We start from the raw sequence: 17,508 nt of genomic DNA on the forward strand, positions 1-17,508 counted from the left end.
TGCAGAATCATCCTCTGTCTCTGTGACCACTGACTCTGCTGCAGTCATCTTGTTCAGTAGTTTTATTTTAATCATGTGCCATCAAGAGCGGTATTTATGCAAAGTCACATTTAAAGCAATCACTACAACATCTGATTACACTGATTAGTCTGACTCAAACCAGACGAGGAGCTTGGGAAATCAGCTGCTCAAGTGTTAAGGTGGAAGAAAATCCAGACATTTCGTTTCCCATGACGCTGGCTTGACAGCACTTTTCTAGCTGCTAGGGCTGCAACTAACGACTATTTTAATAGTCAACTAGTCACCGACTATTGAAACGATTAGTCGACTTATCGGATAATTATTACATTTTTCTTAAATTTAGCATGAGGTTGCTTTAATTATCTGGCAAATGATAAACACAAGAAAGATGGGTACTGAAAATGCAATGAAAAATGCATCTTTTATTCAACTTTGCGGCCGGTTCATACAAAAAGTGAATAAAAATGTCCTATCTAAAACCAATTAGGGACAGTGCTTGGTCAGTATAGACATAAATTCATAAATAAATAAACCTCTGTCCATTTTTTTAAGGACAGGCAAATGTGTTTTATAAAAAATAAATAATAAATAAAAATCAAGTAAACATTTTTTCCTGTAAACCAAGGGCAGGCACATTAGCAGCAGTAAAATAGTAAACAAAACAAATATTAAGTGCATTTTGTGAAGTACATTCAGTGGTCAACTGCACAGTCTGTTGCAAAAGAACTTTACAATTCTCAACAGTCTGAAATCACTGAAACGGTTTTAACGACTGATACACAGCTGAAAATAAAGCATTCAGAGATGTCCAAATTCAAGTTGTAAACATGGACTGTGTGATACAACCTGGACACAAACCTGTCATGCTGGACAGACCAGGTTTAAAATCAACATGAGGCTCAGGTTATGTCGTTCAGTTTATTCATACTAAGGAAAGTCAGCATATCCACATGGTCTCGTGTGAGGCTTGCTCTCTTCTGGGGGCAGATATTTCCTGTTGCTGAGAAGATTCGCTCTGCCGGGGTGGATGTTGCAGGAATGCACAGAAGAGATCTTGCTAGGTTTGACAGTGTGGGAAAACGCCTCTCATTTTCTCTCCACCAGCTGAGAGGGTCATCATTTTTGGCTATTGGTGGCTCTGTGAAGAACATCTGAACTTCCCTCCTCACCATTTGAATTTTTTTGTCCTCCTGGGTTTCCTCCTCTTCCTCACTCAGACTGTCAGTCAGTGTGTTTACATGCACAGCTTAGTCAGATTACAGCCATAGTTCGACTATGCTACTCAATCAGACAACTGCAATTATCCGAGTATACATGCCGGTGAGAAAATCGGATTATTGGCCGGAGCATGTCAAACCCCAGTACGCTAGGTGGCGCTGTACCCATTTCAACTAGTGTAACAGAGACACCTCAGGCTGACCTCTTTACGTCACCAGCTGCCTTGGCATTCAAGAATGATGGCCTACGAAGAGCGAGACGAAGCTACATCTTTGTACATTACGTATATGGTGTACATGATAATTACACAAACTAGGGGCACAATGGCGCTCTTTCTTGCGGTGATTTCGGATTCCGGCTCACGGCCCCGGGGAAAAATCTTGCGCAGAACGCAAAATCCGATCCAATCCGCTGGAATGTATACATGCAGGAGTAATGCAACTATCAATCAAATAATCTGGGTGCTTTAATTCGACTATGAGAAATCCGATCCGGTCCGATTTTAGTCTGATTAAGGTGTATACATGCATCTTAAAGATCCCATCATAGTCAGACTAACATAGTAATTCGGTTTTCTTGAGTGTCATATAAACGCACTGAGTGTCAGACTGAAGCAGGTTATCCAGCACTGACTTTCCCCCTGGGACATGACCCCTCCTTTTCTGCTGTAGCTCAGGGTCATCATGTATCCCAGTCTTGGCCTTTGCTTCTTTGATAGCAAGAACTTCAACTATACTTTGCACCCTTGTGCCATCTTCAGGTGAGATAAACTTCAGCTTCTGAATCTTGGGTCGATGGCAGCTGCAAGAACACGTGGGTTGTCTCTCTCTGCAGACACAGTGTTAAGATTCTCCCATCTCTCACTTATTCCTTTTCCTGCAATGGCTCGAAAGGCTTTTCCTGAGCTTGTCTCAAACTGGGTTTGCTGTATGGACCGTTGCAGCCCTTTGATCAGCTGTGGAAGACATGAAGCAGTAGCATACTCCTGTCCACTGAGGAAAACGGTAGCACATTCAAAAGGCCCCAACCCTTGCACCAGCTCTTCAAGTAGCACCCACTGCTCTGGTTTCAGGTCAAAGTAGGGCTTGCCTCTTGGTTTTACCTCAGGGTCTGAGAGAGTTGCAGTGACTGGCCAGCGCTGCTCCAGGAGTCTCGCTACGATGTAATAGGTACTATTCCATTGCGTACTGACGTCCTGGATCAGCTTGTGCTCTGCGGTGTTCATTTGCTGCGGCTTCTTCTTCAGTTTTGAATTTGCCAGCTCACTGCTCCTAAAGTGCTCCACTAGGTTTCTTGCAGCACCAGTAGCTTTGTTGATGCTGGGCTCTTTGAGGGCACTGTTGATGATAAGTTGGAGGGTGTGCCCAGCACAGCGGACTGAAGACCAACCGTGTTTTTTTATTCCAGGAGTCGAGCTGCCACCACCATGTTAGACCCGTTGTCATGTACTATTGCTTTAATTTTGCTTGGCAAGATGTAAAATTTCTCCATCACCTCTTCCATCCATATCATGATGTTCGCAGCAGTATGCCTCTCCTCCAGAGGTAGAGTGGCGAGGTTCAAAGTCTTCATTTGCCAGTCTTTGGTGATGAAATGACACGAAACTCCAAGATATGCCTCTGTGGCACGGCTGGTCCAAACATCACACGTCAGTGTGAGGGAGCTGTTGACCTCTTTTAGGATCTCCTTTACCTTTAAACACAAAAGTTGATTTTTGTAAATATTTAAAGTGCAAAAAAAAAAAGTTTTACATTTTTAATAATTGCAGCTACTCCAATTTTACCAAAATGAAGTTATGTATTTCAGCTATTTTAATATATATAAATGTAAATATATAATTGCTTATATGAATGAAATATATAATTACTTTTAAATTAAATTTGTGATTGCTTGTATGAAATATGTGTGATTGTTTATATGAATTATGAAATGTGTGTGTGTGATTGCTAATATGAAATATATAATTGCTTTTAAATGAAATGTGTGATTGCTTATATGAACTGTGTGTGTGTGTGTGTGTGTGCATTTAAACAATTACCTTCAGAAATGTACTGTATTTCTGCTCCATGAAGTGGGTGAAATGGGTTCGGGATGGCAGGATGTAGTCTGGGTTGAACTGGGTTATCATCTGTTGAAACCCGGTACCATCGACCATGGAGAGCGGCCTCATATCATAGATCAGCATCTGCAATACTGACTCAGTGAGGGCAGTCGCCTGTTGTGGGGTGCACGTCTGCTTCTTTTGCAGAAAGGGGTCCATGGTGGCTCTCTTCTTCGGACTGCATGCATTTAATTTAAAATACTTTTGTCTGGCACAGTCAGTCATAACGTTAAAGCTCTCTTTTAAAGCGAAAATACTTTTATAAAATGTACAGTGTACATCAAAAACAAAACGTATTGGCCTGAATGTTACTTGAATCTTACCGAGGCGAGTCAGACTCCGTTTCGTTCAACTGTCCGACGTGCTTTCTCTTTAAAGTCCGTGTAAAGCAGAAATAAATTTGTGTTATGAGTTTGTCATACCACAGAAACATGTGTCATTGACCACTGAGCCAAATTTGAAAGATAAAAAAAATTGCCAAGTATATGAAATTAGGTCTCAAAATCATGGAAAAACAAGCACTTCTCTCTGCTGTGAAACGCTGGGGGCGTGTCAGCCACAGAGGCATATCTTGGAGTTTCGTGTCATTTCATCACCAAAGACTGGCAAATGAAGACTTTGAACCTCGCCACTCTACCTCTGGAGGAGAGGCATACTGCTGCGAACATCATGATATGGATGGAAGAGGTGATGGAGAAATTTTACATCTTGCCTAGCAAAATGGAACCACGCCCAGCACTGGAACCACGCCCACACGCGGGAGGGGAGCCTCCTCTGTGTACTGTACAAGGACGTAACCTGCAGTAACAATGGAAGCTAGCAGCATCATCGGACGGACCCAGCCCGACCTGTTTGAACCATCAGAGCCAGAAACTGACTCTGAGTCAGACACTGATAGTGCTCAGCCTCGTTCCTCACAGTCCATGTTTTACATTACACACAAAAGTAACACCCCAGTCTACATATAATTCCTTGTCATAGCTATATTGGCTCACATAAAATATTACCTGTAGATTATTATTGTGCTGTCAGATGGACTCCGCTCAGGGAATGAGGCCAAATCATGTCATGATTAAATACAATAACATTTGCTAACATTACATGGGCATGACAGGATGCACGATGTAAAATCACTTTCAGGATTTGCACCTTCAGCAAAATGCATTTAATTGCCCGTGCACGTTGTGTCCGAGCCGGCCCGGCCCGGGCCGACACATTAACTGTAATTATGAGCTTGAGCCCGATTTAAACCCAACATTTTTTTAATACGTGGGCTGTTATAACGGACGTTCCCAAGCTCCATGTTGCACTTACACTACAAAATCAGTGATGCCGGTAACGCGTTACTCTAATCTGACCACTTTTTTTAGTGAGGAGTAATCTAACGCGGTAATATTTCCAAACCACTCATCAGATTTATTCAAATCACTGTGCGTTACTATTATTTTTGTCATTTTCCTTAGTAAAAATATATATTTTTGCTTTCTTCTCGCGTCTCTGGGAGTTACGTCACGTGTGTGAGAAGTCACGTTTTCTGCACAAGGACACTCGCTCACATGTAAAACCACGCAGTGGCACAAACAACATGGAGGGAGGAGAGAGATGCGCCTTTTGTAGCTGGAAATACAGTCATTACAAAAACACACACACACAAATGCTTGATCAAGGGGCCGGCCCGACCCGCCTGAGGATATTGACGGGAAACGGCCCGCGGTCCGGTACGGGTCAGGGTCGGGCTCCGGCTCCGGCAGAGAATCTAAAGTCTGGCCGGTGGCGGGGATGAGAGCACCTGTTGTGGGCGGGACGGTCGCAGGCCCCAACTGTATCCGTCTGCAGCCTGCAAGAGAGGGGTGTAACCTGTAGTGGGTGTAACGTGTAGTTACGTAACCTGTAGTGGGCTTAACGTGTAGTTACGTCACTGCTACAGGTTACGCCCACTATGCACGCTTCTTAAAGGGATATGAGCCTAAATAGGTACTACTACAGTTTGAATAATAATAATAATAATACATTACATTTTTATAGCGCCTTTCAGGGTACCCAAGGACACTTAACAAAATGAAACAAACAAAACAAAGAATAAATGGATAAACAAAAAATACATAAAAGATAAAAATAGAAAAGTTGATTGATTTGGCTGGATCTAGAGCTGATAGGCCTTATTAAAAAGATGGGTTTTTAAGTCTCTTTTGAAAGTCTCCAGAGAAGTCTGTTTGCGGATTTCAGCTGGGAGAGTGTTCCAGAGAGTGGGGGCTGTCAAACAGAAGGCTCTGTCACCAAAGGTTTGTAGTTTGGTGTGAGGGATGGAGAGCTGGTGTGTGCCTGATGAGCGCAGCGTCCGGACTGGGTGTAGGGGTGGAGGAGGTCAGACAGATATTGGGGGGCGAGGGAATGGAGAGATTTATAGGTCAGGAGGAGAATTTTGTAGGTGATGTGTGATTTAACTGGGAGCCAGTGAAGGCAGATGAGAGTGGGGGTGATGTGTTGCCAGGGCTTGGTGTGGGTGAGGACCCTGGCAGCAGAGTTCTGCACATACTGGAGTCTATCCAGGGTTTTGGAAGGGAGCCCGGACAGGACTCCATTGCAGTAGTCCAGGCGGGAGGTGATGAAGGCATGGATGAGGGTCTCAGCCACAGGTTCAGAGAGAGAGGGCCGGAGTCTGGAGATGTTTTTGAGATGGTAAAAAGCTGATTTTGTAATGGATTTTATGTGTGATTGGAAAGATAGTGTGGAATCAAGGATGACACCCCGGTTGCGGACTACCGTGGATGGGGAGATAGTGCAGCCATCCACGTCCAGGAGAAGATCTCCAAACTTCTGGAGCAGCGCCTTGGAGGCCACAACCATGAGCTCTGTTTTATTGGTGTTTAATTTGAGTAGATTTGATGTCATCCAGAGTTTTAAATCATGTAGGCAGTTGACGAGTGACTGTGGGGGTAGCTGGGTGGATGGTTTGGTGCAGAGATATAACTGAATATCATCAGCATAAGAAGTTGGAAGTTGAGACCATGTTTGCAAATTATCTGACCAAGGAGAAGCATGTAGATAGTGAAGAGGAGGTGTCCAAGCACAGAGCCTTGAGGCACGCCCTGGTTGACTGGAGCTGGGGTGGAACTGGAGTCTCCAATGGTGACAAACTGTTTCCTGTTTGTTAAATAGGACTGGAACCAGGAGAGTGCTGTACCCGTGAGACCAAGGTAGTCAGATAGGCGGGTGAGGAGGATGGTGTGGGAGATTGTGTCGAAGGCTGCAGATGTGGCCAGAATCTGCAGCGATGAGGAGGTCGTTGGTGATCTTGATGAGGGCAGTTTCTGTGCTATGGCATGCCCTGAAGCCAGAGTGAAGGGGTTCATAGAGCTCATGGTTGGACATGTGCTGCTGGAGTTGGGCGGCAACTGCTCTTTCGAGGATTTTGCTTAGGAAAGGAAGGTTGGAGATTGGCCGGTAGTTATGTAAGTCATCTGGGTCCAGACCTGGCTTCTTAAGGATGGGGGTAACTGAAGCTGTTTTGAAGGTTGACGGCACAATGCCAGATTGTAGGGATGAGTTGGGATAATGAGTAGGGATAATTTCCATTATGAGGAGGCATAGGGCAGGCAGTGAAGACTTCACCAGAGTTGTTGGCATGGGGTCCAGAGAGCAGGTGGAGGCTTTTGCCTGGGAGACCAACTGAGCTACAGAAATAGAGTCCACAGGAGAGAAGGAGGAGAGAGAGCACTGGGGCAGGCAAACAGTGGGAGGATCAGCTATCTGTGTCAGAGGTGTATGTGGTAGGGTGGTGGCAGATGCCAGGAGTTGCTGGTGAATGGCAGCCACCTTTTCCCGGAAGAAGTCCAGGAACTTGAAACAGAGGTCAGGGGCACCAGAAAGCTGGGGGACATCGAGAGGGCTAAGGAGCTGGTTAATGGTGGAGAATAACATTCTGGAGTTATTTTGCTGGTCTCCAATGAGAGTGGTGTAGTAGTTTGTTTTAGCCTTGGAGAGAGCTTCTTTATAAGACCCAACGTGGTCTTTGTAGGCTTCATGGTGGACGGTGAGGCCAGATCTCTCCAGGCGGCGACCAGTAGTCTTAAGGGTGCGGAGCTCAATGGAGAACCAGGGGGCAGAATGGGTAAAAGACACAGTCCGGGTTTTAAGAGGGGCAAGAGAGTCAAGACCCCAGGAGACAGAAGCATTATAGTGGGCCACCAGTCCATCCAGTGAGGAGTCGAGGGGATCAGAGGCCAGGTGGGTTTCCAGGATGTTGGTCAGGACCAGAGTGTTCACTGTCTTGATGTTCCTGTATGTGATGTTTCGACTTATGGATATATCCTACAAGCCCGAATAGGTCTGCACTATTGTGAGAGCGTGTGCTGTGCCACATAACGTGGCACATAACGTGGCACAGCTGAAGGATGTGGCCTTGCCCCCCGACGCCGATTGTCTTGGCCCCGACCTGGACCCCTATACCGTGCATCACATCCAAACGCTGCCGGTTTGTGAGTGTATCTGTTCGTATTTGTAGTTTGTATGGCCCAGGGGAAGAAGCTGTCTGTCAGCCTGCTGGTGTGGGACTTTCTTGACCTGTAGCGTCTCCCAGAGGGCAACAGATCAAACAGGGGGTAGGCAGGGTGTGAGGGGTCTCCTGTGATGGCCTTGGTTCTCCTGAGACAGCAGGATGTGGCGATGTGTTCCAGGCTGGTCAGAGGGCAGCCGATGATCTTTTGGGCAGTGTTTATGACCCTCTGCACCGCCTTCTTGTCCTCGGCTGTTGAGCCTGCGTTCCACACACCCAGACAGTACGTCAGTAAGCTCTCCACAGAGGAGTGATAGAAGACCAGCAGCAGCTTTGTGTCCAGTTTGTTTTTCCTGAGGATATGCAAGAAATGTAGTCGCTGCTGAGCCTTTTTAACCAGGGCCCTGATGTTGTAGGTCCAGGAGTGGTCTGCGGAGATGTGGGTGCCCAGAAACCTGAAGGTGGTGACAGTCTCCACCTGTTCTCCATTTATGAGGAGGGGGGGTGTGGTCATGTCTGTTCTTCCTGAGGTCCATGATGAGTTCTTTTGTCTTTTGGACATTCAGGGTCAGGTTGTTGTCTGAGCACCATAGCGACAGTTCCTCCACCTCGGCCCTGTACGCTGTCTCGTCCTCGCCTCGGATGAGTCCAACCACTGTGGTGTCATCCGCATATTTAATAATGCGGTTGGTTGGGTGAGTTGGAGAGCAGTCGTAGGTGTACAGGGCGTACAGAAGAGGGCTCAGAACGCAGCCTTGAGGGGAACCAATGCTGAGTGTGAGTGCAGTGGAGTGGTGGGGGCCGAGTCTCACAGACTGTGGGCGACTTGACAGGAAGTTTCTAATCCGATTGCAGGTGGGGAGGGGGATCTGTAGTTCCAGCAGTTTGGTGATGAGAATGTCTGGAATTATGGTGTTAAATGCTGAGCTGTAGTCCACGAAGAAGCATCCTCGCATAGCTCTTCTTGTTCTCCAGGTGGCTCAGTGCTGTAGAGACAGTCTCTGATGTGCTGGGAAACTGATCGCTCCAAGCACTTCATGATTACAGACTTCAGAGCGATAGGTCTGTAATCATTCAGGCTGTCTATGGCAGGTTTTTTGGGGATGGGGACGATGATAGAGGCCAGTCTTGAGGCATGCTTTGTTAAAGTCCCCAGCAATGATGTGCACGCCATCCGGATGAGCCCTCTGTTGTTTACATACCATGAGCTCAAGCTGGCCGAGTGCTGTGTTAACGTTAGCATGGGGAGGGATGTAAACAACGGTTACTATGGCAACCGTTAGCTCCCGTGGCAGGTAGAAGGGTCGGCACTGAACAGACATGGCCTCTAAGTCCGGTGAGCAGTGGGTGTCTATCACTCTGCTGTCCGAGCACCAGTCCTCAAGCACATAAACACAGAGTCCCCCTCACATGCTCTTACCGGAGGCTTCGGTCTGGTCGCAGCGGTGAAAGGTGCGTCCTGCAAGCTCCACAGTAGCACTGGGGATATGTGGGCGCAGCCAGGATTCGCTAACAATCAAAAGACAACAGTCACGGATGTGGCGGTTGTAGGCGATCTGTGACTGCAAGCTCATCTATCTTGTTCGCAAGGGATCTTGCGTTTGTGAGGAAGATTGATGGTAGCGGAGGTCTGTGTGGTTGGTTCCTAAGCTGATTTAATAGTCCTGCCTGGCATCCTCGTTTCTGTCTCCTCTCCCTGCGCCGCCTCCAGTGCTTGCTAGACCCGATAACAATCCATGGGGTACCCGGCGGTCTCGCTATCTCCGGTGGGATGCCGTGGGTCCGTGCGAAGGCACCCGTGATTTCTATTTTTGCCTGATTTATAAATCAGCTTTTTATTAGTTCTTTGACTGCCATGACAGAGAGAACATGGTCTGCTGACAAACATCTGCTTGCCAGCATGGTAGTGCCTAGACTTGTGTAAATATAAATGCTTCTCCTGTTAGGAAATACTTGTTAAGTGTTGTGTGATTTGACCTTAGTGCATCAACAGTTAAATGTCATGTACCTGTACCTGATGAACGGTTGCTTATAAAGCAGTTAATAACATGGCTGTTCAAAGGCAAGGATTAGCTCTTTTTTTCTTTACATCCAACTCAGGCAGTGATGCACACTGTAATGCCTTTCAGCATTTTGTCTCAAGTTTTATGGAGCCAAATGATGCTGATGGAACTATGAAATGAAACATACCAACTGCATATACATTACAATTACAATTACAAAACGATTACAATATCCTGTATAAAAGATAAGTTTATACATATGTATGCACACATGCTCACATTTGATACATACTCTACAGTTTGTATGTGTGCACTGCTCTAGTCTAACACACACACACATACTGCTGTAAATATTCACTTGTGCACCAAATGTGTATTACTGCACCACAGAAAACAGTCCCCAACAAATGCACCATTTACTACAGTTTTGAGTTAAACAGAAGAGAATGGTTAGAGGCCCCAGTAGGGCTGTGACACATTTCCTTGGAGTTTCCTGCTCACACTGAGCAGCATGTCGACACCACAGGACACAATCAACTGTGAAATTATAGACATGAAGAGGGACGCGAGCACGGGAAAAAATGAAGCCGCAAGATGAAGACAAAAGGGATGATTGAGAGAAACAAAAAGAAAGCCAGAGCTGTGGTCCGGCCTGCTGTGCTGCACAAGTCAAATGGAAAAGTTGACATCTAGATATTTGCAGTGCAACACTGGATAGTGACATTGTAAGGGTCTAAGCCTTGCCAGGAAACAGAGACATAAAGGGCTTTTAAGAGAAGATGTGAATTAAATGAATCTCTCTATAAAAGCAAGGAATCTTTGTCTGTCTGTCTGTGTGTGTATGTATCTGTGCCTCAAATATCTCTGCGGATCAGGATCAGACTGATTTGAGAGTTTCAACACGGCTGCTGCGTGGTTCAAGGGTGTGCAACGTCGCATTTGTTTGGACTGCAATGATACTGTGAATAAGGGGGTCAAAAGAAAAAAAAAAGTAAATCTGTGAAGATATTACACCTTATAGCTGGCTAAGAAATGCCTCAGAGGAGAGGGCTCTTCGCATTCTATCTTTATAGGCTTGTAGCTTCTCTGTTGCCTCCTCTGATAAATGTTTCATCAAGTCAGCTTGCATCATTTCTAATTCACTGTCAAAAAAAGAACAAACATTAAATGAAAGGTTTCAAGTAGATGTTGCAATATACTTTATTGTAGATGAGAATGGGTCTATTTCATTACACATTGAAATATGTCTATTATCAATTCTTTATATATTAATCTTACCATAGTTCATATTGTGGGCCCCTTCTGAACCTGGCCACAGCCTCTGGCACTGTCAAGGTGTACTTTTCAACCAGGGTGTGTAGACTGTCACCTGGACAGGATTATTGACATTTGTTAAATTAAAAAACAGTCACAACTGAATGTAGCCTTTAACTATGTTATGTCTAGTTTGATATCACATCCTTATGACACTCTTAGAGTGCACTAAGCTATGTAAGATTTGACAAAAGTAAAAAAAAGGAATATTCTACAACACGGGTCTGAATGCTCTGAACAATTTTGAGTTTGTCAAGCATCCCACAAGCATTGAAAAATGTGGAAGGTTTTAATATTACACATCTGTATTGTTCCATTTCAAGGTTCTTTCATCTATCATTTATCTATCTATCTATCAAGTGTGAGGTGTGATATGAAAAACCAGTGTGTACAATATGAAGCACAGTGCTTATAATAATAATATTAATAAATGTATGTAAACAAAACAATCATGTCATACTTCTGGCAAAAGGACATCAAAAATGAAAGCAACCCAATCTGTCAGCTGTCTCGCCCTTGGCGTTTCCCTTATGACCAAGAACAGGAAGGAGAAAGTTGTTCATCCTCAAAATAAAGGGTGGGCCTCTCCTTCCCATGCTCCCATGCTGACAGAAGATCCCCGGTTATGATAGCCTGAAACTGTGTAGGTTTGTGTTTGACTGTAAATTTGAACAACAATGATTGATTTTTAACTGTATACAGTAGCTCCTTTTGACAATCAATCCACTGTTTCCTTAAGTTGTCCTCCTTAGGAAACTTAAATAAGCTAACAGTGCCGTTACCCTGCACACTGTGGCATCCAGGAAAGATGCACTAGCGATGTGGAGGAGACATGACTGTTTAGCTGACTGGTTGACTGGTTAGCTAGCTGCAAACTATTCTAAGAGATGCTATCCAAGACTGGAGAGCAAGCGGAAAAACCTCCGAAGCTAATGCGCTGAATGTATTTATACAGCTTCCGCAGGAGGGCTGGGTTTATGCAAATCATAATGTGGCCATGATTTCTGACCCGCCCATTAAATCCTGAACACAGAAATCGTGAAACACAGTTTGTGAGCCTAGCTCCAAAATTAAATTCTAAATGGTAGAATGGCTTTTACATGTTTTAAGGAAATACATTTATGACCTTTTTAATGTGTTTAGAAGAAAATGGCTGAATTTGCTTTACACGGACTTTAAATGTTCGTGCATCACCGAGGTGATGCTTTGCAAACCTTGCAAGTAATCTTTTTATTTGCCACATCCAGGCTAAATTGCTCCCAAACTTTAGAAGTTTTGGTACGCGTAGCTGCTGTGTAGGACGCCACCATTTCTGTATACGTTACTGCTCGGCAGAGACGCTATTGCGCATGTGCAACTCTCGGCAGAGATTGTAATGGAGTGAGATGCCTCACTCCGTTGGAAAAACACGTCTGGCGACAATTGCGATTATTGATTTTTGTCGACAACGTCGACAAATCGTTGCAGCCCTACTAGCTGCTGCATCATCTTCTGATGAAACGGGATCAAGCCTTATTGTCCCTCTCTACCAGGTGACCCACATGACTATTTCCTGCTGGCGTACTTTCCCAAGAAGCTGAACCACAAACCCTGCAGAAATCCAGGTGACTCGTTTGAAGCATTTATTAGTTGAGCTTTTTTGGATGACAGAAGACACTGGGAGCACGTTTAAAGATTTGTGTATGTTTGTTTACCCATTCCTGTGAGTTAGAATAAAAATGTGGCTAATGAAAATAATGACACAAAATACATCAATCTTTTTTCTCGGTTAGTTTTAGAGCTGATCTGCAAAATAATCAGCAGCTCTTCTGCTTCTTGTTCGGACTTTGTTTTCTTCATCATGTGTTGATCCTGACGTAAGCAGTATTTTCAATACTAACTCTGACTCAAATGACGAAGAAGAATCAGATGCCGTATTGCAGTCTACGCTATTAGCCAGCTTGACCTAGATGCAAAACTGTCCTGGACAATTCATCCAGCTCACATACTGTTGGAGTGAGGGCCGCTCAAAATCACCAGATCCGAGCCTGCTTGTGGCTCAGATCCGGCAAACAGGCACGGACCATTCTGTTTATGTTAATTTTAGAGTAATTTTATGTGAAGCACTCAATGCATGTAATGTGGATGATATAAATGATACAGTTTTGAGCTGCATTTCGTCTATGAAAGGAGCCATAGAAATTGAACAGTTGTATTACTCTACATTATTTACACTACAGCACTTCCTGGGCTCCGCCAGTTTTTACAGATGGTTCATCTGAGACTAAAGAACGGTAGCAGCCCCCCTTACCTGTCTGACCTCCACCTGTTCTATCTACTCTTGGACATCAGAGGCTGAGACTGCTTTTCACAAGCTCAAGGAATTATTCAGCTGTGCACTTGTGCTCACGCATCCTGATCCCTCCCCACAGTTTGTGTTGCAGGTGGACGCCTCTGACTCAGGCGTGAGAGCCGTCCTCTCCCAAGCAATGCCAACTCTCAGAGTATCCCCTCAATGAGCATCCCTGTGCTTATTTCTCCTGACACTACTCAACAATGGAACAAAACTATGACGTGGGAAATAGGGAGTTGCTGGCCGTAGTGTTGACACATGAGTGGAGGCATTGGCTGGAGGGCTCGGAGGTCAAAGTCGGCCAGTGAACAATGCCACACCCTTCAGACATGCAGCCTGTTTGCTCTCCTTCATCCCCAGAGCAGCATCACGTTGGTCAGGAAGGACTGCGACAGCCAATGAGGGTGGTGTGTTCACTGGGGAAACTACAGGTCACCAACACTAAGCCCTGAGGGACGAAAATTCTCCCGTCCGTGGAGAGGCTGTCACATGACGTGCGTGCAGTCTAAATGCTTCTAAATGTTCTTTTTTGACAGGTTCTTTATTTGGCAAATTGCATTATTTTCAAAAAAAGGATATTGCTACTGTCATCACTTTCAAAGAATTTTCAAGCACACAAACAGTGGTGGTACTGCTGGACATACTCTGAAGTATTTATTAAAGCCTATACATGTACATATTGCACAGCAGAATTTTTTCATGAGGGGAATTAAAGGGACCCGGTTGGTGTTTTATAATACCCTGAGATACAATAATACCACCCAACTCTGTCGAGCCAGAATAGTTTTACATTTTTTACTGATCTGAGATGGATTGTGTAGCCATGAACACGACACCAAATAAACACTAAATCTGTTCAAGTGGGGATGTTGTAGCTGTGGTGGTGCTCTCTGCGAACATGTTAGCAAAAAGGTATTTTATCACATCTTAACTGTATGAGGGTTTTTACTGGAAATATGACATTATATGACAGAATTATCTATACTCTACTGTCTCTTCATCTACAAAAGAAATACTGAGAACAATCAAGAGTAAGCCTGTACAAAGTGTCTTTATCTTATCGAGCAGCAGCAGAGCTCAGCGGGTAATACAATTATTCACACAGCTACAAGAGGTCACTGGTTCACTGGGAATAAACACGAGTCACATTGAGGCCAAAACAAGTCCTGCTGTTGTAATGTGGAGGAAGCTGGAGATGGAAATTCAGACCATCAGTCCATCTTGTGTCTGTTCACGCCAATGCATTCGAAGTGGATGGCCCGTTCGGCGTCGCGCCACGGCACAACAGCGAGCTACACTTCACAGACACACACCGCAAAAGGTCACATTTGAATTTCTTTACATTACAACAATACTTTCTGTGACTGTGTGCTTCGTAGTGTGGGAAGAATTAACATTTATAAATGTTATATATTATACATTTGTAAATGCGAAAGAAATGGTGGGATTAAGACGTGTGCCTCACTACACCACCTGGACCCACAAATTAAAAACATAATCTGTTTCTTTTCTCCCAGCCCCGCCAGAGCAGATCGTTAGTATGTATCATAAGCACAATCCGCCTGAATCACCTTTTTAAATCGTCTTTCATTGTCTCCCATTCACACAGCATCGTCATAATCACATACAGTTTTAGAAACGGGTGTTTCATTGTTTCCCCGTTCTCTTCAGCGCGCTATGAGCTCAGGGGCGAAAATCCCATTTCATAGTTGGGGGGACAATAAACGGTAAAATTTTAGAGAATAATTCCGGGGGGGGGACAAGGAATTAAAGTTGTAGCCTGTCTTTTATACAGCATCTTTTACCGCAATTTGACGCTTTAGTCTCTCTATCTCTCCAACAGGCAGGCAGAAGACCTTTCTTAGCACTGGCTGAGTCCACCTGCACATGTCTAGACTTAAAACCAAATGATTGAAATCAAATTAACATGTACACATGCAATGAATAAACTAATTATCAGGCAAACATCTAAGCTTGTTTATCAGATTTCTCATAATCAGATAACTGCCTTTTTCCAGATGAAAGATATCAGATTATGCTATTTTCTCTCTCTCTCTCTCTCTCTCTTTCTCTCTCTCGCAGTGTTGCACTCTTGCACTGTCAGCATGTTCAAAGACTATCACTATCTGTAGCTTTTAACGTAATTGAGTAGGCTTTTGAACAATGCAGGATAAATGTTACAGAAAAATCCGTGTACCCTTCGTTCTTTGGTTTTTCCGTTTCAAAACCAAATTAAAATAACAGAAAAACAACTTTGTTTTTCTGTTATCTTGTTTTAAAACCAGAACGGAAAAACGGAAAAACAGAATAACACAAAATCACACATTTTGTAGCTGTTATTCTGTTTTAAAACAAAAACAGAATAACGTGAAAATTAAGTTTTTTGATTTTTACTATTTTGTTATTGTGATATTTGGAAAATTCGGATTTAGGAGCGGCAGCGCAGTAATTGTAATTCATGTAATTCACACAGAAAGCTGCGCTGCCGCTCCTAAAGAGACGTGACGGTAGACGTCATGATGATGACGTCGGGGTGTTTCCCCTGCGGTTATTTATCAAAATATACACCTGCACCCGGCGTTTAAAGGGACCCTGCGGTTAATTGAAACCCGGCTATTATTTGGTAATAAATGGTACATTTACACCCCGCTTTGTACGCCGGAGCACATCCGCGATTCATTTACAGCCTGGAGGCGGAGTGCTGTGTGTCTCCTCTCTGCTCTGACTGGACTGCTGCACGAGGCTTCTGAGAGACTGACCGCCTGTGAGTGCTTTTGGACGGGGGAGGGACTCACGGCAGCACCCGCTGCTCGTCGAGCACAGTACCTGCAGAGTGATACGTGCTTCCACGTCAGAGTCTCCAAACACCAAAAAAGTCTCCAATAACACCAGTAAAAGTCGCTAGATTTTTTTGTAGTCGCTTTTGACAAAAAAAAGTCGCCAGAAGGATGATTTGTTTGTGGGTTATAATAGTCCCAACCACTTGCATTTCGACATGGGGGGAATTTTAGTGATTTTATTTAATTTTTTTTTAATAATCTTTTTTCCGATTTTTTATTTTTCATGGAGCACAACCTTCGCTGCAGAAGTAGCCTATGTTTCAGACGCCGATCTGGAAACGGCTGTGATTACTTCTATAAACAGGGTAGGCTATGTGTGTATGTAGCCTATAGGCATATACTGATAAAATATTGATTGACATTCTGCTCCGGAACGATAACTCGTCCGGTCCGCCCCCGTCTCAGGAGAGAAAGAAGGAGAGACGGAGCAGCTCCAACAATTTAAGTGTGCCCTTACTTTATGGCCATAAAGTCTGTAATAAGGGTGCACTTAAAATGTTGGAGCGGCTGGCTTGACTACGCGGAATTTTAACCAAATTCCACAACCTGTTGTAACCTACACACACGGAGCGGATCCAGTGGAAATTAGGGGTCACCCTCTCCAGGAGTGAAGTCCATATTAGGAAATGTGCGTCACGCACCGAAGGTGGACGTGATCTCTCTCATAATGAGCTGCCAATGAACACAATAGGTCTGTCTGAGCCTCTAAAACACCTTTTTATGTGATAGTCAGCATCAGAAGGAATCTAATAATGGACTAATGCAGTGGTTCTCAACCGGTGGGGCGGACACTCTCCCGGGGGGGCGCGAGTAGGCTACAGGATGGGAGGGAAAAAAAATTTTTTCGGAAAAAAGACTAAAAAATAAAAAATAAAATCACGAAAATTCCCCCCATGTCGAAATGCAAGTGGTTGGACTATTATAACACACAAACAAATCATCCTTCTGGCGACTTTTTTGCCAAAAGCGACTACCGACAAATAGCGACTTTTACTGGTGTTATTGGAGACTTTTGTGGTGTTTGGAGACTCTGACTTGAAAGCACGTATCACTCTGCAGTTACTGTGCTCAACGAGCAGCGGGTGCTGCCGTGAGTCCCTCCCCCGTCCAAAAGCACTCACAGGCGGTCAGTCTCTCAGTAGCCTCGCGCAGCAGTCCAGCCTGCAGTCAGTGCAAATGAATCG

At 44.5% G+C, this 17,508-nt stretch overlaps 2 protein-coding genes across 2 annotated transcripts in view; both read right to left on the reverse strand.

Annotated features, from left to right (window-relative positions):
• Nucleotides 1–17,508, reverse strand: part of lrrc75a (leucine rich repeat containing 75A) — a 141,425-nt gene that overhangs the window by 16,516 nt on the left and 107,401 nt on the right. The gene's annotated exons all lie outside the window — the stretch shown is intronic.
• Nucleotides 1,737–3,767, reverse strand: LOC115570533 (zinc finger BED domain-containing protein DAYSLEEPER-like). The gene is made up of 2 exons (XM_030399129.1): nt 3,278–3,767; nt 1,737–2,931 (listed from the first exon to the last, which is right to left on the reverse strand). The coding sequence occupies exons 1-2, from the start codon at nt 3,563–3,565 to the stop codon at nt 2,638–2,640; spliced, it is 582 nt and encodes a 193-aa protein (XP_030254989.1). The 5' UTR covers nt 3,566–3,767; the 3' UTR covers nt 1,737–2,637.

This window comes from Sparus aurata, chromosome 2, assembly GCF_900880675.1.
Source record: "Sparus aurata chromosome 2, fSpaAur1.1, whole genome shotgun sequence".
In the NCBI taxonomy this organism is placed as follows: Eukaryota; Metazoa; Chordata; class Actinopteri; order Spariformes; family Sparidae; genus Sparus; species Sparus aurata.

Excerpts from the sequence above, each read along its gene's own strand:
- LOC115570533 (XM_030399129.1), bottom strand. The coding sequence starts at position 3,565 with ATGACTGACTGTGCCAGACAAAAGTATTTTAAATTAAATGCATGCAGT. Across the intron at positions 2,932-3,277 it reads AATACAGTACATTTCTGAAG|GTAAAGGAGATCCTAAAAGA; the intron begins GTAATTGTTTAA and ends TTGTGTTTAAAG.